Here is a 16,950-nt window from a genome sequence, read left to right as displayed (position 1 = left end):
GCAATCAAGTCAGTGAGTCAATGAATACAAATTAAATACCTACTATGTGCTAGGCACTGTGCTAAGCACTGAGAATACAAGAGGCAATCTTTACTCTCAAGGAGCTCACAGTCTAATGGGGCAGATGATGGGCAAGTAACTATATATAGCATCAATTGGAAAAAATCAAGAGAAGGCATGCATGAGGAGCCTGGCCTCTAATTACTCTAATTAGAATGCTAGGCCCCCTTTCTCAAGCTCTTCAAGCTCACTAATCCCCCATCCTGGCACCTAGTAACAAATTATCTAAAGCTTCCGTTTTGACTCATGTCTAGGTCTCCCCCAAAAGAGGGTTGTAGAAAAATATTCAATATACAAAAGAATTGGGTATGGGGTGGGTATTTATTCCCTAATCACCAAAGAAACATTAAAAGAAGGAAAAAATCTTGTCATGAATTGACAAAATACAAGTTTCTGTGACAAATTATAATTACTGCTAAAATCTGGAGACTAACAAATCTTGTTAGAATATAAAGCAGCTTAGGCACTGGAGAATAGGCATGGCTACAGTTCACCTCGATTCTGTACTGTCCCAACAACTCCTAGTTACCCTTCTGTTAGTGGTCATCTCCTCCAAGTGAAGAAATTCCTATGGTTGTCTGTCAGTTCCAGTGCATGCACTGTTAGGGTCTAGGGAAGTGATGGTAAACCTTTTAGAAGGGCAGGTGATGTCTTCAGGTGCATGTGGAGAGGGGAAGGAGAGCAGCCTCACCCCAAGTCCCTCTGGCTTTCTAATAACTAACCCTGGTGAACTTTGTGCTGGGGAAATGGCACATGTGCCCACGGAGAAGGCTCTGAGTGCCCCCTCTGGCCTCCGTGTCACAGGTGTGCCACCATGGGTCTAGGGCTTCTCATATTCACCAGGTTGCTTCTAAGCCTAGACAGGCCCATACTGAGGCAAATATCCAGTCACCTACTTAGAAAAGGAAACACAAAGCATCCAGAGACTCAGACACACGAGTTCTTTTCTTGAATCGTCACAGGGGTGAATCACTATGATACTGAATAGGGAAGGTTCCTTCTTGCTGCTATCACAAGGCAAATGAGAACCAGTGGGCTCCTTTCAAAGGGTCAAAACTTCTCAAAACTACTGAGTTTTGGGCATTATGCCCAAGAGACAAATCCTTCCAGAGAGAAGCCACCATATGGTCAGAAGCAGCCCCAAAGTTTGTCAGCTCCACTGAGCCCCAGTTTTTGCTGCCAAATTACATTTTCCTCGGAGTTTCCAAGTTTTCTGGGGAAGCTCTAAGACATAGGTTCTGGGGTGACCCTGATGAGCAAATCTGACCTGTGGTCCTGCTTACTTCAACCTGCATCAGTTCATACAAATCTTCCCAGGTTTCTCTGATCTGGTTCGTTCATCATTTCTTATAGTGCGATCATATCCCATTACAATTTCAGACTACGTGTTCAGCTATTCCTCAAGAGATGAGCACCCTCTTTGTTTCTGGTCCTTGATATACTTTGCACATATGGAGGCTTCGATTCTATCTTTGATGTCTTTGGGTTATATGCTTTGGCACAGTGTCTGGCATATAGTACTTAATGTTTATTGACTGCCTAGTAGTAGTATTGTTGACTATGCTTGCATTAGTGACCTCTTAGGCCTACTTCCAGATTTCTTTGCAGAATGCTGGACCAATTCACAGCTCCCATAATGATGTCTATTCTCCTACAGCCCCTCCAACTACTATTTTCCTTTTTTTGTCACATTTTCGAATGTGAGGAGCCTCTGTTACCTTCCTCTGCATGACCAATGATTTATTATTTGTAGTATCACTTATCATTAGTGATAGTGCATTTTCATATAGCTGTTGATTGCTTACATTTCTGATTCAGTTCTTTGACCATGTATTATTGGGGACCATCCCCTCCTTTCGTAAGGGACTTCTCAAGGTTTTGCACAGCTGGGATTTCTTCCTTCTACTTTGTTGCCTCCTGAATCTTGGCCATTCTTGAAAGCCCAGTTCTAAATCCTGCCTCCTCTAGGCAGCCTAACTAGCCAGTGGTAAGTCCTCTCCCTCCCATCTCATACATCACTGTGTCTGTGCCTGGCCTGTAATATTGTCTACCCAAAATGTTTGTGTCCATTCACCCTTGGGTCAGGTAGAATGTATCATGGATTTGGAGTTCATCAATCAGTCAGGATGCATTTATTAAGCACCTACCATGTTCCTAGCCCTGGAGATACAAAGACAGAAGAGGGAGTAGTTCCCCTTGAGGAGTGTCTAGTCAGAGAAGAAAGCATGTACACATACATAAAGCATATTGCAAACACACATATACAGGTTATTGGGCCATTTCAGGGAAGAAGGAACAAGTTGTTAGGAGGGAATCATGGAAGATGGTGGTGTTTGAGCTGAGCTTTGATGAAAACTTAGAGACAGGTGCAAAGGGGAGTGTTCCAGGCAAAGGCAGAGACAGAAGGTGGATGGCTGTGTGTAAGGAAGAAGCAGGAAGACTGGCTCATAGAATATGTGGAAGGGCTAGCAAGGGAGACTGGCATCAGTTGGTGAAGTGCTTGAAATGTCAACCAGTGGAATTCATATTCAACCTGAGAGGGGAGTTGGGAAGTAACACAGGCAGACCTATGTTGTAACAATATATCACTGAGTGGCTCAGTGGATTGAGAACCAGGCCTAGAGATGGGAGGTCTTGGGTTCAAATCTGTGTGAGGGAAAAGCTTGATGAGCTCTCCTTTGGATGAAGAGAGTTTGAGATATCTGCTGGATATTCAGTCCAAAATGTCTAACAAATAGTTGATAATTGGATGATGGAACTCAGGAGAAAAGAGGCTAGATATAGAGATCTGGGAATTAGTGCAAAGTCACCTGGCATACTGCAGGTACTCAATATTTGCTTAACTACTGCCTTGAAGCCATTAGTTAGTGTAGACAGAGAAGAGAGTCCAAGACTGAAAGTCTTGCCTCACACTGCATTGTTGGTGGATATGACTTGGCTGAAGATACAGCCACAGAGAGGTCAGATAGACAGAAAGGAGGGGTCACAGAAAGGCAGGAGAATCAGGAGACATAAGTGTATCCAGGAGTGACCAATAGTGGCAAAAGCTGCAGATCGGTGAAGAACAATGAGCAATAAGGAAAAGGCTATCAAATTTGCCAATTAAGAAATCATTAGGGGATGCAGGGCTGAGGCTGGGTTCAGTAACTAGTGACAGGCCTGGAATGAGGAGGACTTGGGTTCAAATGTGAACCCAGATATTTTCTAGCTGTGTGGCCCTGGGCAAGTCACTTTATTAACCTCAACTGCCTACCCTTCTGGTTCTTATGTCTTGGAACCAATACATGCCTTTCTAAGACAGAAGGTAAATGCTTAAAAAAAAAAAAGATTACTGCTCACTTTGGTCAGAGTAGTTTCAGAGCAATCTCTTCAAAGGGTTGAGGAGACAGAAGAAGTGGAGATATTTGGTTGTTGAAGGGAGAAGAAATTTTTATTGGAAGACTGCTTGAGAGAATGAATCAACAAGCACTTAGTAAGGGCCTACTATGTGCCAGCCAGTGGGCTACACTCAGGGAAGAAGAAAAGCAAAACAAAGTCCCTGCCGGCAAGAAGCTTCCAGTTTCAATTAATGAAAACACCCAGCCATATGCTCTAATGGAAGGTGATGCTGGAAGAAAGGCACCAGCAGCGTCAGGAGCCCAGGAGAGTGAAGGGAGATTTTTTTCCAGAAGATGAGCCCTGAGTTAGTCTGCGGGCAGCAGAAGGAGGGGTGCCGTGCTTGCAGCACGATCTGGCAGAGAAGGGATCCAGGGCTGGTCTGGGAGCAGAGGGGAATGCGGTCTTCAGCAAAAGCGGGAGGAGACAGGAAAAGGCTTTGGGGCCGGTCCCAAGTCAGGCCGCTTATTACCAGGGTGCCCCTGGCCTCACTTTCCCTTTCTGGCCCTGTTTCTTCATAGGTAAAATGAGCCCTCATTGGCTTCAGTGACAGCATGGGTCCTTCAATAGTCAGTTCCCTGAGGGCAGGGTGCCAGTATCCCCTTGGGCTTTCCACAGGCACGCACCCGGAGGTTTTAGGTCAATATCCAAAGTGGGGATGTAAACCACCAGATTTGGAAGACCGCCAGAGAGCCCCGCCCCCCCCCCTACCGGCCAAGGCGGCAAAGCATCGCCCCGCCCCCGAGGCCCACCGAGGAGGGGCGGGGTGAGAACGCGGCTCCAACCATAAGGCATTGTCTCCTGGCCCGTCCCGCGCTCTGATTGGACCTGCGCAACCGCGTGGGCAGGGGCTGGAGCGGGATTGGCTGGAGCCCCCAGGGGCACTTCTGGAGCCCCCAAGAGGTGGTGATTCAGGCCGTGACTGTCTCCGTGGAAACACAGACCTCTCTAGCTGCTGTGGGCGCCCCAGCCGGTGCGTGCAGGCCCATGAGAAGGGGCCCCGCCCCTGCCCCTCCCTGTTCTCCCCACCTCCATAAGGAGCCCCGCCCCCGGCCCTCCTTACCTCCCCGCCCCCGGGAGGCCCCGCCCCATGGGCAGCCCCGCCCTTCCCATGTTTTCTTTTCGTGCGCTCTCCCCACCCTCCGTAAGGAAGAGACCCGCCCCTTGGCCCTCCTTGCTTACCTGCCCCTGGAGGCCCCGCCCCCGGGGCCCCGCCCTTCCTCTGTTCTCTTTTCTTGCGCTCTCCCCTCCCTCCATAAGAGCCCCGCCCCTCCTGGGGGCGAGGCCCCGCCCCTCCCCTGTCCTCCCCGGCGCTCTCTCCCCTCACACCCACCCCGCCCTTCCTCCCTCCCCTTCCAAGAAGGAAGCGCCCTCCAGAAGCCCCACCCCTGCCCCCTCCCTCCAGAGAGAGCCCCGCCCCCTCCTCCCCTCCCTCCCTCTCCCTCCCCATGGTGGCCCCGCCTTTCCTCCCCTTCCTTTCGCCCTCCCCTCGGCAGGGGTTCCCCTCCCCTTCCCCCTCCTCCCCCATCTCCTCGGGGTTCTCCCTCCTTTCCCCATCTACCCCAATCTTCACCCCGTCCACCTTCGCCCCCTCCTCCCTGACCTTCCTGCCCCCCTCCCCCTCGGCCCCCCGGCACTCGTCCTCCCCGTCCCTGACCTTCACCCCGTCCTCGTCCTCGCTGACGTTCACCCCGACCTCCCTGTCCCAGGCATCAATGGCCTTCACTCCGGCCTCCCTGTCCCCCTCCACACTGACCTTCGCTCCGGCCTCCCTGTCTCCCTCCTCGCTGACCTTCACCCCGGCCTCGTTGGCCCCCTCCTCGCTGACCTTCACCCCAGCCTCGCTGACTTTTGCCCCCGCCGCGTTAGCCCCCCCCTCGCTGACCTTTGCCTCACCCACCTTCCCCGCGCCCTCTCCCCCTCCCTCACCCTCGCCCTCTGGCCAGGCCACGGGCTCCGCCAGCCCGTCCCCGTCCTTGTTGACCTTCGCCCCAACCTCGCGGGCCCCATCCTTAATGTCCTTCGCCCCGGCCTCGCCCACCCCCCGGCCGCCTTCTCCGGCGCCGCCGCTCCGCTCGCCGGCCTCGCTGGCCTTCTCGCCGGCCTCGGCACCCTCGCCCTCGGGCCTGCTGGGCCGGCCCTCGGGTCTGCTGCCCCCGGCCTTCTTGGCGGCTCCACCGCTGCTTCCCTCGCCCCCGCCGTCCCCGCGCGGCCGCCGGGCTCCGTCCCCGGCCCTGCTGCGGCCGACGCCGCCTCCGGCCGCGCCAGCCTCAGCCCTGCTCTCCTCGGGGCTGCTGGCCTTCTTCCCGCACCCGCTGCGCGCGGCTCCGGCCCCGGGCCACTCGTCCCCGTTGCCCTCGGCTGCGGCCTCGGCCTCAGCTGCGTCCCCTCCGTCCTCGCCCTTACCCGGAGTGTCCCTGCGGCCGCTGACCCCCTGCCGGCCCCGCCCCTTCTCGGGGCTGCCCCCGCCCCTGGGCGCGGCCTCGGCGCCCACCGCCCCACCAGCCTCGCCCCTGGGGCCCCGCCCCTTCTCGCTGTTGCCCCCGCCCCTTGGCCAAGCCCTGCCCTCGCTGCCCCCGCCCCCAGCCTTCGGTCAGGCCCCGCCCCTTCTCAACCCGCCCCCCGCCCCGCGGATCCGCCCCACGCCCTCCGCCTCCGCCCCGTCCCTGGCGGGCGGCCCCGCCCCTCGACTCCGCCCCGCCCCAGGGCGTCGGCCCCGCCCCTTGGGCCCGCCCCGCCCCTGAGTCCCGGGCCGGCGGCGCGCATGCGTGTCGCTGCAGGGCTGGGATGGAGGTCCTGGAAGAGTTCGACTGGGAGTACCCCCTGACCTTCACGTTCTGCGAGCTCATCTCGGAGGAGGCTTTCGAGCGGCAGGCCGTGTCGTACACTGAACGCTCCCTTCGTCGCCTCTTCCGCAGCATGGACCGCAACCCGGCGTTGGGAGAGCGCGTGGTGCGCAAGTGGAAGCAGGAGGAGCGCGAGCGCAGCGGCCTTACCTCCTTCCTCGCGGTGGGCGCCCCCGCCCTCCCCTGTCCTGCCCTTCGCTTTCCCGGGGCGGGGTGGGGGAGGGGAGGAACCAGGGGACTTGCAGTCTCGGAAAGTGGGGAGAGGGACTCCCCAATTCATCAGCCCGGGCCCCATCCCATGCCCACCCTACAGCACGGGCAGCGCCTGCCTGGCAGAGGGGCTCCGCTGCCCTGCTCATCCCCTCCCTGTCCTCCATGCTGGCCCAGGGCAGGTTCTTCAAAGCCCTCCAGGGAGACCTAAATTACTACAATAGCGTGGGGGCCTTGGAGCTGCAGCAGAGGCTGGATATTCTAAAGAGGAGAATGCAGAAATTGAACATCTATGCCCAAGGTGAGGGCGCCCTGCCCTGCTTGTCGACCTAGGGTGCCCAGTGGGGCAAGGACAGAGGAGCCTGGCTGCAGCCTGCCAGAGGGCACCGCGGAGGAGGCGGCCAAGCTGGGAGGGGTCTTGGGAATGACCAGAAGTTTAGACTTCTGTTTGGAAAGGACTTGAGAGGCCGCCTAGTCTAACCCTTGCCTGGGCACTGATCCCACAGCTCTGCGTACCTCCCGTGACAGGGTCTCACTCCTTAAACCTTCCTCCCTCGGACACCCCCACCTTCCTAGACAGTTCTGGGCCTTTGCTCCTGTATACCTCACACGCACACACGTTTAGTCCTGCCAGCCAAGCGGCTGAGCAGCTGACCCAGATATTTAAAAAGAGCTGTCTGTCTCAGAGGTTCCTCCCGAGGCATTTAGACTTTATTTGGTTGGTTTATTTATTTCAACCCCACCTTCATCTTAGAATCAATACTGTGTCTAGGTCGCCAGGCAGAAGAGGGCTAAGAGCTAGTGACTTACCCAGGGTCACACAGCTAGAAGGTATCAGGTCAGATTGGAACCCAGGACCTCTGTCTCAATCCACTCAGCCATCTAGCTGCCCCTCCTTATATGGTTTAAAAAAGGAATGAATATACCTTAAGTGCTTTGCCAGCTTTAAAGGATTTTATCACTGTCAGTTACCATTATTGTCATTTCGAGGCCCCTCACTGTTGTGGTTGCCCACCTCTAGATAGCACTCCAATACATCCTTCCTAAAACAGGCCACCTTGAACTCCCTGGAATTCCATGTAGCCTCTCTTAATGTCATCCCAAAACTAGGAGCTCTCCAGACATTTGGGGGTCCTCCTCCCGCATACTGATTGTTAAGCTAAACTTTGAGTCTGGAGTGTCATTGAAGGAACTTGCCTGTGCCCTAGGGTTTGAAGCAGCTGGCAAAATGTCATCTGAATGGGACAATGGCGACAGCTGAATAGAGTTCATAGGATTTTAGAACTGGGAGAAAAAGTCATTTTGCAGAAAAGGAGATCGATGACCTCTAAGATAGAACTAGCAATCCTTGGACACCTAGAAGTCTGGGATGCTGGAAGGAGTGGGTCCGGAGTCAGTAGTCCGAGGTGTTCGTCCTGATTGGAGTACTTGCTGTGACCTGGGCAAGCTAAGGATGCTCAAAGAGGAATACTGTAGAGGTTCAGGTTGGACTAAATGATCCCTCCTGGATCCCCTCAGTGATTTCATGAGTGTGAATAAGAAGTACTTTGTAAAGCACAGGGTGCTATGCACTCAGAGAGTGGGTATGATTGATTTTCCAAGAACTGATCTGTTAGACTATCTCTGGGTAGGTTAAATTTGAGATCCTGGACCCCAACCAGTAAAAGATCATGAGAAGAATTTAATATAGACTAGAATGAAGGTGCAGGATTTGTTTTTTAGAGGTTAAAAGTCACTCCAAGCATTCCCAGTCAGGCTGGAGAATGTCAGGGAACATGGACATTGTATGTGTAGCTAATGCACTATTAGTTGGAGCTGTGCATTTTGATCCCTTGTGGAAACAATTCAGAAAATTTGCTAGACCCCCAAGACCCTCTGGCATTGGCATAGAGCTACTAGAAATATGCCAGAAGTGAACAGCAGAGTGGGCGCCTGTTGTCTGGGGGCTTCCTGAACAAATTGTAGAGGAACATTATCACACTGAGCAATACCCCTGAAGTTCCTGTGGAATCTGGGAAGAGTTGTTTGAACAGCTGCAGAGCCAAGTAAGCAGACCTAGTAGAACAATTCCACAATGAGGGCAGTAATGGAAAAGACAATCTTGAGTGATATCAGAAGTGAGATCAGCACCATGACCAGCTGTGACTCCGGAGGGAACCAATGGTAAAGCCGCTTCTCCGGAAAGAAGGAGGGGGTCTTTTTGTTGTGGCTAACTCAATTTACTCAGGTTAACTATTTTGTTACAATGGAAGGACACATAGGATAGGAGGTATCCTTGGGAAGTGACAACAATGTAAAAAAAAGTATCAATATTGTGTTTCATAAAAGAAATCATCTGTGTGACATAATCAAAGTCAACAAGCCTTGGCGTTACAAGGTATTCTGGCTGCAGTTGCCGCTGGAAAACTTGCCACTTGCAGTGTTTTCAGTGATACCACAATTCTCCAGGAACCCAAACCTAACTTCACAGTTTCCCTCTGGTGATGCTCTGGGCCTTGGTCTCAGGACAGTACTATAATCTCTGAAGAAGGAACATCCTGGATTCTGCCCTGCCTCCCAAGATTGATGGAGAGATAGATGGTGGCACTAGTCAAGAACCCAGGTGCCAGAGAAGCTGGGCCAGTCACACAGAAAGATGGAAGAATAATCAGGCTAATGGATGCCCTGTGAATTTTACATGACTACCCAGGTCTGGTCAAGAGACCCAAAGGAAACCTTCAAGCAAGTGAGTTCAGACACCCTACAAAGAACTTATGAGAGGAAGCGGACAAGAGGAGAAAAGCATTATAAAAGCACCCACTATGTGATCTCATTTGATCCTTACAACCCTAGAAGGCAGGTACTGTTATTATCCCCATTTTACAGTTGAGGAAACTAAGACAGGGAGAAGGAAAATGTCTCATCCAGGGTCATCCAATTACTAAGTATCTGAATTCATCTTAATTCAGGCCTTTACCTGATTCCACAAAGAGCCCTATGTACTGTGGTACCCCCTAAGCTGCTACAGGATAGGCATAACTGGGTGGGCTAAGATCTATATACAGGACAAGAGAGCCCACCTTGAAGATATCACAGTCCCATTGAAGTATAAATGTCCTTGGATAAATGATTCATCCTCTGAACTTCAAGTTATTCCTTCATAAATCAGTGGTGATAATATACACTGTGCGAGATGTGCAGAAAACACCAGGGATTCTCAAGCTCCATGTAAATGGGAATCATTGTTTTCCCTCCAGAGAAATGCAAACTTCTCCCACCCTAAACATCTTATATTCTTTTTCTGTTTATTCTCTGTCTTCACACACCAAGCTTTTTCAATTGCTTTTGTTCTTGTCTTGGCCAGTGTTTCCCAAACCATATCGCAGGCTGCCAAGTGTCTACACTTTCTACCTTGAACTGGTGTCCACCTCATATACTCTGAACAAGGCAACTCTAGGCCACTTCCAGAAAGGGCCCGGACACTTGTCTACAATAAGGTGGGAGCCAAGTATTGGGAGGTACAGGATGAAAGGAGAGAAGAGAACAAAAGCCAGGGCATTTTAAGTCTCTGGCTTTTGAGAAGTTTGGATTGTTGGGAGGAAAAGTTTTGCAAACCCACAAAAATTTGTTGTGCATCACTGAGTCTGAAGGGGAAACACTGGCTCAAGTTTTGCTACCTTCCAAGTCTTATACAACTCTTCCCTTTATTTTATGGTCTAGCCATACCATATTCAATCCTCCCATAGGATGCTCTCTCTGTCTCCTGGCTCTGTGCCATTGTCTCATTTGCCCAGAGTGTTCTCCGTCCATGCCTCAGCCTCTTAGAAGTCCCAGTTTCCTCAAAGTCTGGCTTAAAAACCACTTCTTTCTCTCTCTCTCTCCCTTCCTTCCTTCCTTCCTTCCTTCCTTCCTTCCTTCCTTCCTTCCTTCCTTCCTTCCTTCCTTCCTTCCTCCCTCCCTCCCTCCCTCCCTCCCTCCCTCCCTTCCTCCCTCCCTCCCTTCCTTCCTTCCTTCCTTCCTTCCTTCCTTCCTTCCTTCCTTCCTTCCTTCCTTCCTTCCTTCCTTCCTTCCTTCCTTCCTCCCTTCCTTCCTTCCTTCCTCCTTCCCTCCCTTCCTTCCTCCTTCCCTTCCTTCCTTCCTTCCTTCCTTCCTCCCTTCCTCCCTCCCTTTTTTCTTTCTTTCTCTTTCCTTTCTTTCTTTCTTTCTTTCTTTCTTTCTTTCTTTCTTTCTTTCTTTCTTTCTTTCTTTCTTTCTTTCTTTCTTTCTTTCTTTCTTTCTTTCTTTCTTTCTTTCTTTCTTTCTTTCTTTCTTTCTTTCTTTCTTCCTTCCTTCCTTCCTTCCTTCCTTCCTTCCTTCCTTCCTTCCTCCCTCCCTCCCTCCCTCCCTCCCTCCCTCCCTCCCTTCCTTCCTTCCTTCCTTCCTTCCTTCCTTCCTTCCTTCCTTCCTTCCTTCCTTCCTTCCTCCCTTCCTTCTTTCCTTCCTTCCTTCCTCCTTCCCTCCCTTCCTTCCTCCTTCCCTTCCTTCCTTCCTTCCTTCCTTCCTCCCTTCCTCCCTCCCTTTTTTCTTTCTTTCTCTTTCCTTTCTTTCTTTCTTTCTTTCTTTCTTTCTTTCTTTCTTTCTTTCTTTCTTTCTTTCTTTCTTTCTTTCTTTCTTTCTTTCTTTCTTTCTTTCTTTCTTTCTTTCTTTCTTTCTTTCTTTCTTTCTTTCTTTCTTTCTTCTTTCTTTCTTCTCTGTCTCTCTCTTCTCTGTCTCTCTGTCTATCTGTCTCTCTCTCATAACCCTTACCTTCCATCTTAGAATCAATACAGTATATTGGTTCCAAGGGAGAAGAGCAGTAAGGGCTCAGCAATGAGGGTTAAGCAATGAGACTTAAATGACTTGCCCAGTCACACAGCTAGGGAGATTTTAAGGCCAGATTTGAATCCAGTGGGTCTTTCTGTCTCTAGGCCTGGCTCTCAATCCACTGAGCTTACCTAGATGCCCCCTCAAAAGCCATTTTCTGAAAGAGACTTTCCCTAGTTTGTCCCTCTTACCCTTCATAGCTGCTACTAGTCACTTCTCTTCTAAGGTTACCTTCCATTCACTTGTGCTAGATCTTTTAAGTACCTATTAAGATACATATCTCCATCATTAGAACATGAGTTTCTAGAGGGCAAAGACTTGTATTTATTTGTTTTTTCTATCAGTAACCATTAAGTACCTACTATGTGCCAGGTACTGTGCTCTCTGTGGAAATGTAAAGAAAAGCAAAAGACAACTTAAAGAAGTTCACAGCCTGATGGAGGGAGATAGCATGGAAACATCCATCTACAAAGAAATATAGCAGGGGAGTTAGAAATAATAAACAGAGGGAAGGCTGTATAATTAAGAGGGGGACTGGAATAGACTTCCTATGAGAGGTAGGATTTCAGCTGGGGCTAAAGGGGAGCCAAGAGGCAGAGATGAGGGAAATGTGTGGAGTCAGGAAGCATCCTATTCATGGAATGGCCAGGAGGGGCCAGTGTCATGGATTGCAGAGTACATTGTAGGGTATGAGGTATGAGAAGACTGGAAGATGCAGTGGGGGCACGTATTAAAGAGCTTTAGATGACAAACAGGATTTTGTATTTGATCCTGGAGGGGATTTGGAGCCCCTGGAATTTATGGATTCGTATCCCCAGCACTTGGTACAGTTCCTCTTAATGCTTCTGCATGGGTTGAGGCCTATCTCCAGCGCAGACGACCCCGGTACGTTGACCTGTTATAAATCACGTGGATGGCTTAGAGAGAGAGAGACAGCACCTTGAATGGAATGAGGAACGAGGGCAATTTGTAAGGGCCCGTCCAGCTTGGACCCATTTGCTGATCTGGAACGAAGAGGCCTTCTTGAGAGTTGGGTCAGAACACACTAGGTTGTCCCAGAGATGACCATCAAACCAGGTCAAGGAAGCTGGTTTGATCTTGTTAGCTGCATGTAAACTGGCTCTTCCTGGGTGAACCACTGATGGATGAGGGTTGCTTGAGGATCCAGGGCTGTTCTAGGGGTTGGTGGGTTCCAATTCCAGATTGATCCTTAGCCAATATTCCCAGGGTTAGCTCAGTTAATCCAAATTCACATTTCTTCCGCTCTACAAGCCTTTCTTCATAACCCTTGCACAAGTAGTGCGCTGTTCCTGTGAGTCCCAGGTAAGCAAGCTGAGACTCTTAAGAGTTCCAGCCACTTTCCCAAAGGCACATAGCTAGTATGTGGCAGGGTCAGGATTTGAACCCAAGACATTGGAATGCAAGATCTATCCAAACACTATTTAGATATGCAAAACAAACTGTTACACATTTCCTACCTCCTACCCTACCCTAGATTAGAAATTCCTCACAAAGAATAAAAGGAACAGGACTTTCAAGAATTTTAAGGGCTGGCAGGGGGAAAAGGAATTGCCTCTTGAGAAAAAACTAGGAGTAATGTGCAAAAGCCCTGGGGAAACAGATGAATGTTTGATGAAAGGAAACACTAAGAGGACTGGACTCTGTCTTAGGAGGAAGATGTGGGTGCCTACACGATAGAAATTTTCAGAGCAGAGGCTGATGACTTTCTGATGAAGTCTAGGTCAGACGAGAGCCTCCAAAGTCCCTTCCAAAGCTGAGATTCTGGGTTCTTTTGGGATGCTCCAGGGGATGCAGGTATATGGAGGAGGGATTAGCTTTGGAGAACAGAACCAGGAACAGTCTGTAGAAATTTCAGTGGTAAATCGAGGCTTGGTGTAAGGGGGAATTTCCCAGTTGGAGCTGTTCCAAAGTTAGAAGGGGTGGTAGGGGTGGTAATGAGTCCCCTTTTCCAGAAGTCTTCAGCTGGACGATCGAAAGCCACTCATGGAAGATTTCTTCTCAAGGGTAGTCAGATTTGCTTCAGAACTCTCAAGGTTCTTCTAACTCTGAGATCCAGTCATCTCAGAGGTTCCCTCTAGCTCTATTACTAGAGGATCCTGGAAGTCTAGAGAGAAGGGCACCAGAGCTGGTTGATAAGCTTGGCCTCTCTTCCAGGCTACATAGTGCTTAGTCAATTGGTTGTCTGTCACAGAGGCAAGGCGAAAGAAAAGGAAGAGGAGAAGCCACAGACTAGATCATTCCCCTTCTACAGGGGGCAGCGTTTTGTCCCGATCGCCAGGTGCCTCGACCACTTCCACCAGACCACCCATTCCAGTCACATACATGCCCAGAGTCTTTGGTCCTTTCCCTTCTCTCTCCGACGAACAGGTAGGTTTCCACGATTCTCTGACTCAGTTCTTTGCCAGGAACAGAATCAGAATTTATTCAGATCTTGATATACTGGGGCAAGTGGCCAGATCTAACAAGATTAAAGGTGATAGGCATAAACACAAAAGTCATGCTTTGAAGGCCAAAAACCAACTCCTCAGACACATTAGCATGAGGGAAGGTAGGCTCCAGCCAACCCCCAAAGTAGTGGTGGGAGTCTTAGTGGTTGGAAAGTGTAATAGGAGACCAATACTGACAGAAAACCTCAGTGAGATCCTAAGCTCTCCCAAGAGAGGCATGAGGTTGAGGTCAAGGATGGGCAGGGTCCCTCTGTCTTCTGATTTGGTCAAGCCACATCGTAAAATGTTCTTATTTCTGGGAACCACATTTTAAGAGGGACACGGAGAAACTGCAGCGTGTCCAAAGGAAAGCATTCAAGATAGGGACTAGAGATGATGTCCTTTTAAGGCACTGGGGAAGAACCAAGGATGTTTGGTACTGGGAGCGAAGAAATTGCAGAGGGGCAGATTAGGTTTGCTGTGAATAAAAATGACCAGAGTTATCTCTAAGTGAATAGGCAGCCTTGGAAGGTAATGAGTTTCTTGTCAACAAAGTTCTTCATGTGGACATTCACTTGAATGGTCATTTGTCAGGATTTCGGGTCCAGGGGTGGCTTGGCTGGCTGGCCTCTAGGGTTCCTTCTGGCTTGGAAATTCCATAGTTCCATGACTACTGCCCAGTTGCTGGCCAAAGGGGCTGAAGGACTAGGGGAGTCCAGGTGACTTCTCCAAAGGCAGGAGCCTTTGCTGGGCTGTGAATTATGGGCAAGCTCAACGACCAATTCCAGCAGGAGATGTTGGCCTTGGCATAAGAGTGTTCCAGCTCAGAATTATAAAACTGGAAGGGTTCCAAGAAACCATATGGTCCATTGCTACCCCTTTTCAGATGAAACTGAGCCCAGGGAGAGACAGAACCAGGTCCTGTGGCCCATCTCCTCTCCTCATGCTCACTAGGGCCCCTTTTTGCATGAATTTTCTCAATGTTATTTTAATGTCTTCTTTATTCTGTTCTTGCTCAAAGAAACAAATTAGGCAGTCTCTTATTCTGAATAATCGGTCGGTCAATAACTAGTGCTAGAAGGGCCTTAAAAGTCAGGTTATTTCTTTGTTTCCAGCAGACAGAGACATTGGCTGGTCCAAACTCTGAAATGAAGGTGGTACAGCTAAACTGGACAGGACTGTCATCATCCCCTAAGAGGTAGAGGGGAATGACTGCAGGGGTGGGGGAACTCTCCTAGGTGGGTGGGAGATGGGGGACCTGGAAACAGTTGAGGAATAGCAGAAGACAAGATGGCACCGAGCAGCAGTCAGGAGGAGAAGGGGAGAAGAACTGGCATTTCCAGGCCAAATCCAGCCAAGGTTATCAGAGCTGGGAGGGGCCTTAGAGCAGAGAATAGAGAAGGTCAGAATCTGGAGGGATCTCAGGCCAGATGATGTCAGAGAGGGGAGGGCCTTAGAACAAGGGATGTCAGGGCTCAGAGGGCTTGGAGGGATCTTGGAACAGGGGATATCAGGCTTGGAGGGCCTTAGAACCCAGAATGGCAGGGCTCAGAGGGCCTTAGAACAGAGGATGTCAGGTCTGGGAGGGGCCTTAGAACAAGGAAGGTCAGAGTTGAAGGCAGACTTTATCATCTTGTCTAATTTCCTTGTTTGACATATGGTGAAACAGAGGCCCAGTGAGAAGAGCCTTGCCCAAGGCCACAGCCAGTGGCTGAGGCCTCAGGATAGGAAAGGAGGAAGGAAGGGAGAAGTCAGAGTCAGCAGGAGTGGCTGAGTCTCTCTCCAGTTCCCCAGTCTCCTGTCTTTTAACAGAATGGTTGATCTGACTCCTTTGGTGCTTAACCCTGGTGGTTTTCATTCTTCCCGACTCTCTGGAAACAGTACCCACAAGCTCCAAACCCCTGGCTTTCCCTGGTAAGCCCTTTTCAGGTTGCAGGGCCAAGCCAGAGGCCCCTGGCCAGAGAGCCTCTGAGGCCAGTGTGTCATACTGGGCAGGCCTGAGAGCCATTTATTTCCTGGCATTTAGTCTCAGAGGGATTATAAGGGACCCTATCCAGGCCATCTCTCGCCCACCTTCCTTCCCATGGAAGGGCACTCTCGACAACACCTCCCAAAGGGCTCCCTCCAGGTGTCAGTTGAAGCCTTTTAGTAATGGGAGGCTCACTATGATGTGAAGCAGCCCATTCCCTACTTTCTAGTCTGCCTCCTTGCGCCTTGCACCCAAGTCCTGCCCTCTGGGCCCATGCCCCCTGCTAAATGGTAGGCCCTTGTTTGAGCAGGTCTCCGGGCCTGGGTTCCACCACCAATCCAGAGGACTTGGCCCCCACGGTGGGGAACGCCTCTGTCTTCACTCCCCCGGTGCTGCTCAAGTTCCAGCCAGCACCGAGGCCCCAGGAGGATGCAGAGAGCGACTGTGACAGCAAGAACTTGAACTCTCCCAGTAAAGCCCCGCAATAAGGCCCTTTTATCACCCTGAACTCAAGAATGAATAAAGCTCTCCAAGGAAACTGCTGCCTCTTCTTTGCCCAGGGAGTCTCCACTTGGTCAGCTTGGCCAGAGCTTGTGGGCTGATTTAGAGACCCGAGGGTGACTTAGTCTGTGGTGCTTCCTCTGAAACCATCCCCGGGGAGGCTGTGGGGTAGAGCAGAAAGAATTCTGAAGCGGGGGGCCCAAGGCTCAGACCGGGCCTTCTTTGTGGGGCCCTGGGCACTTAATTGTATTGGGCCACAGTTTTCTCATCTGTCAAGTATGTGTGTGGGTGATTGGGAGGGGTGTGAGACAGGGGAGGGCCAGCTAGATGGTGAAGTAGCGGAGTGGATAGAGTTCTGGCCCTGGAGGCAGGAGGGCCTGAGTTCAAATCCAGCCTCAGATAATTATTAACTGGGTGACTCTGGGCAAGTCACTTCACCCTGGTGGTGCCTCAGTTTCCTCATCTGTCATGAGCTGGAGAAGGAAATGGCAAACCAGCCTCTCTGCCAAGGAAAACCCCAGTAGAGTCACAGAGTTAGAGGTGGCTATCAACAACAAAAAGTCTGAATGGGAGATTTTCTTTGTTGTTGTTGCTGTTGCTATTGTTTGATATTTCTTCTTCCACATCATGACCTTTATAGAAATATTGTGCACCGCACACGTGTAACCTGTAGCAAACTGCTTGTTGCCCCTCAGGGAGAAGGGAAGGGAGGGAGGGAGAA

At 50.6% G+C, this 16,950-nt stretch overlaps 1 protein-coding gene across 6 annotated transcripts; it reads left to right on the top strand.

Moving 5' to 3' along the window:
- Positions 1–4,028: 4,028 nt before the first annotated feature.
- Positions 4,029–16,266, top strand: LOC130458171 (uncharacterized). 6 transcript variants are annotated; one of them, XM_056821344.1, is made up of 7 exons: positions 4,029–4,408; positions 6,216–6,444; positions 6,669–6,792; positions 13,525–13,700; positions 14,878–14,957; positions 15,572–15,673; positions 16,039–16,266. In XM_056821344.1, the coding sequence occupies exons 2-7, from the start codon at positions 6,223–6,225 to the stop codon at positions 16,214–16,216; spliced, it is 882 nt and encodes a 293-aa protein (XP_056677322.1). In that variant the 5' UTR covers positions 4,029–4,408; positions 6,216–6,222; the 3' UTR covers positions 16,217–16,266. The 6 variants fall into 6 exon arrangements, with proteins under 6 accessions (XP_056677322.1, XP_056677320.1, XP_056677324.1 ...); XM_056821342.1 differs by having other exon boundaries at positions 4,030–4,408; positions 14,875–14,957; XM_056821347.1 differs by having other exon boundaries at positions 4,031–4,408; positions 6,354–6,444; positions 14,875–14,957.
- The last annotated feature ends 684 nt before the right edge of the window (positions 16,267–16,950 follow it).

This window comes from Monodelphis domestica, chromosome 3 (genome assembly GCF_027887165.1).
Source record: "Monodelphis domestica isolate mMonDom1 chromosome 3, mMonDom1.pri, whole genome shotgun sequence".
Taxonomy (NCBI): domain Eukaryota; kingdom Metazoa; phylum Chordata; class Mammalia; order Didelphimorphia; family Didelphidae; genus Monodelphis; species Monodelphis domestica.
Note: the sequence above shows the minus strand (reverse complement) of the source record. Positions and strands in the feature narration are given on the sequence as shown.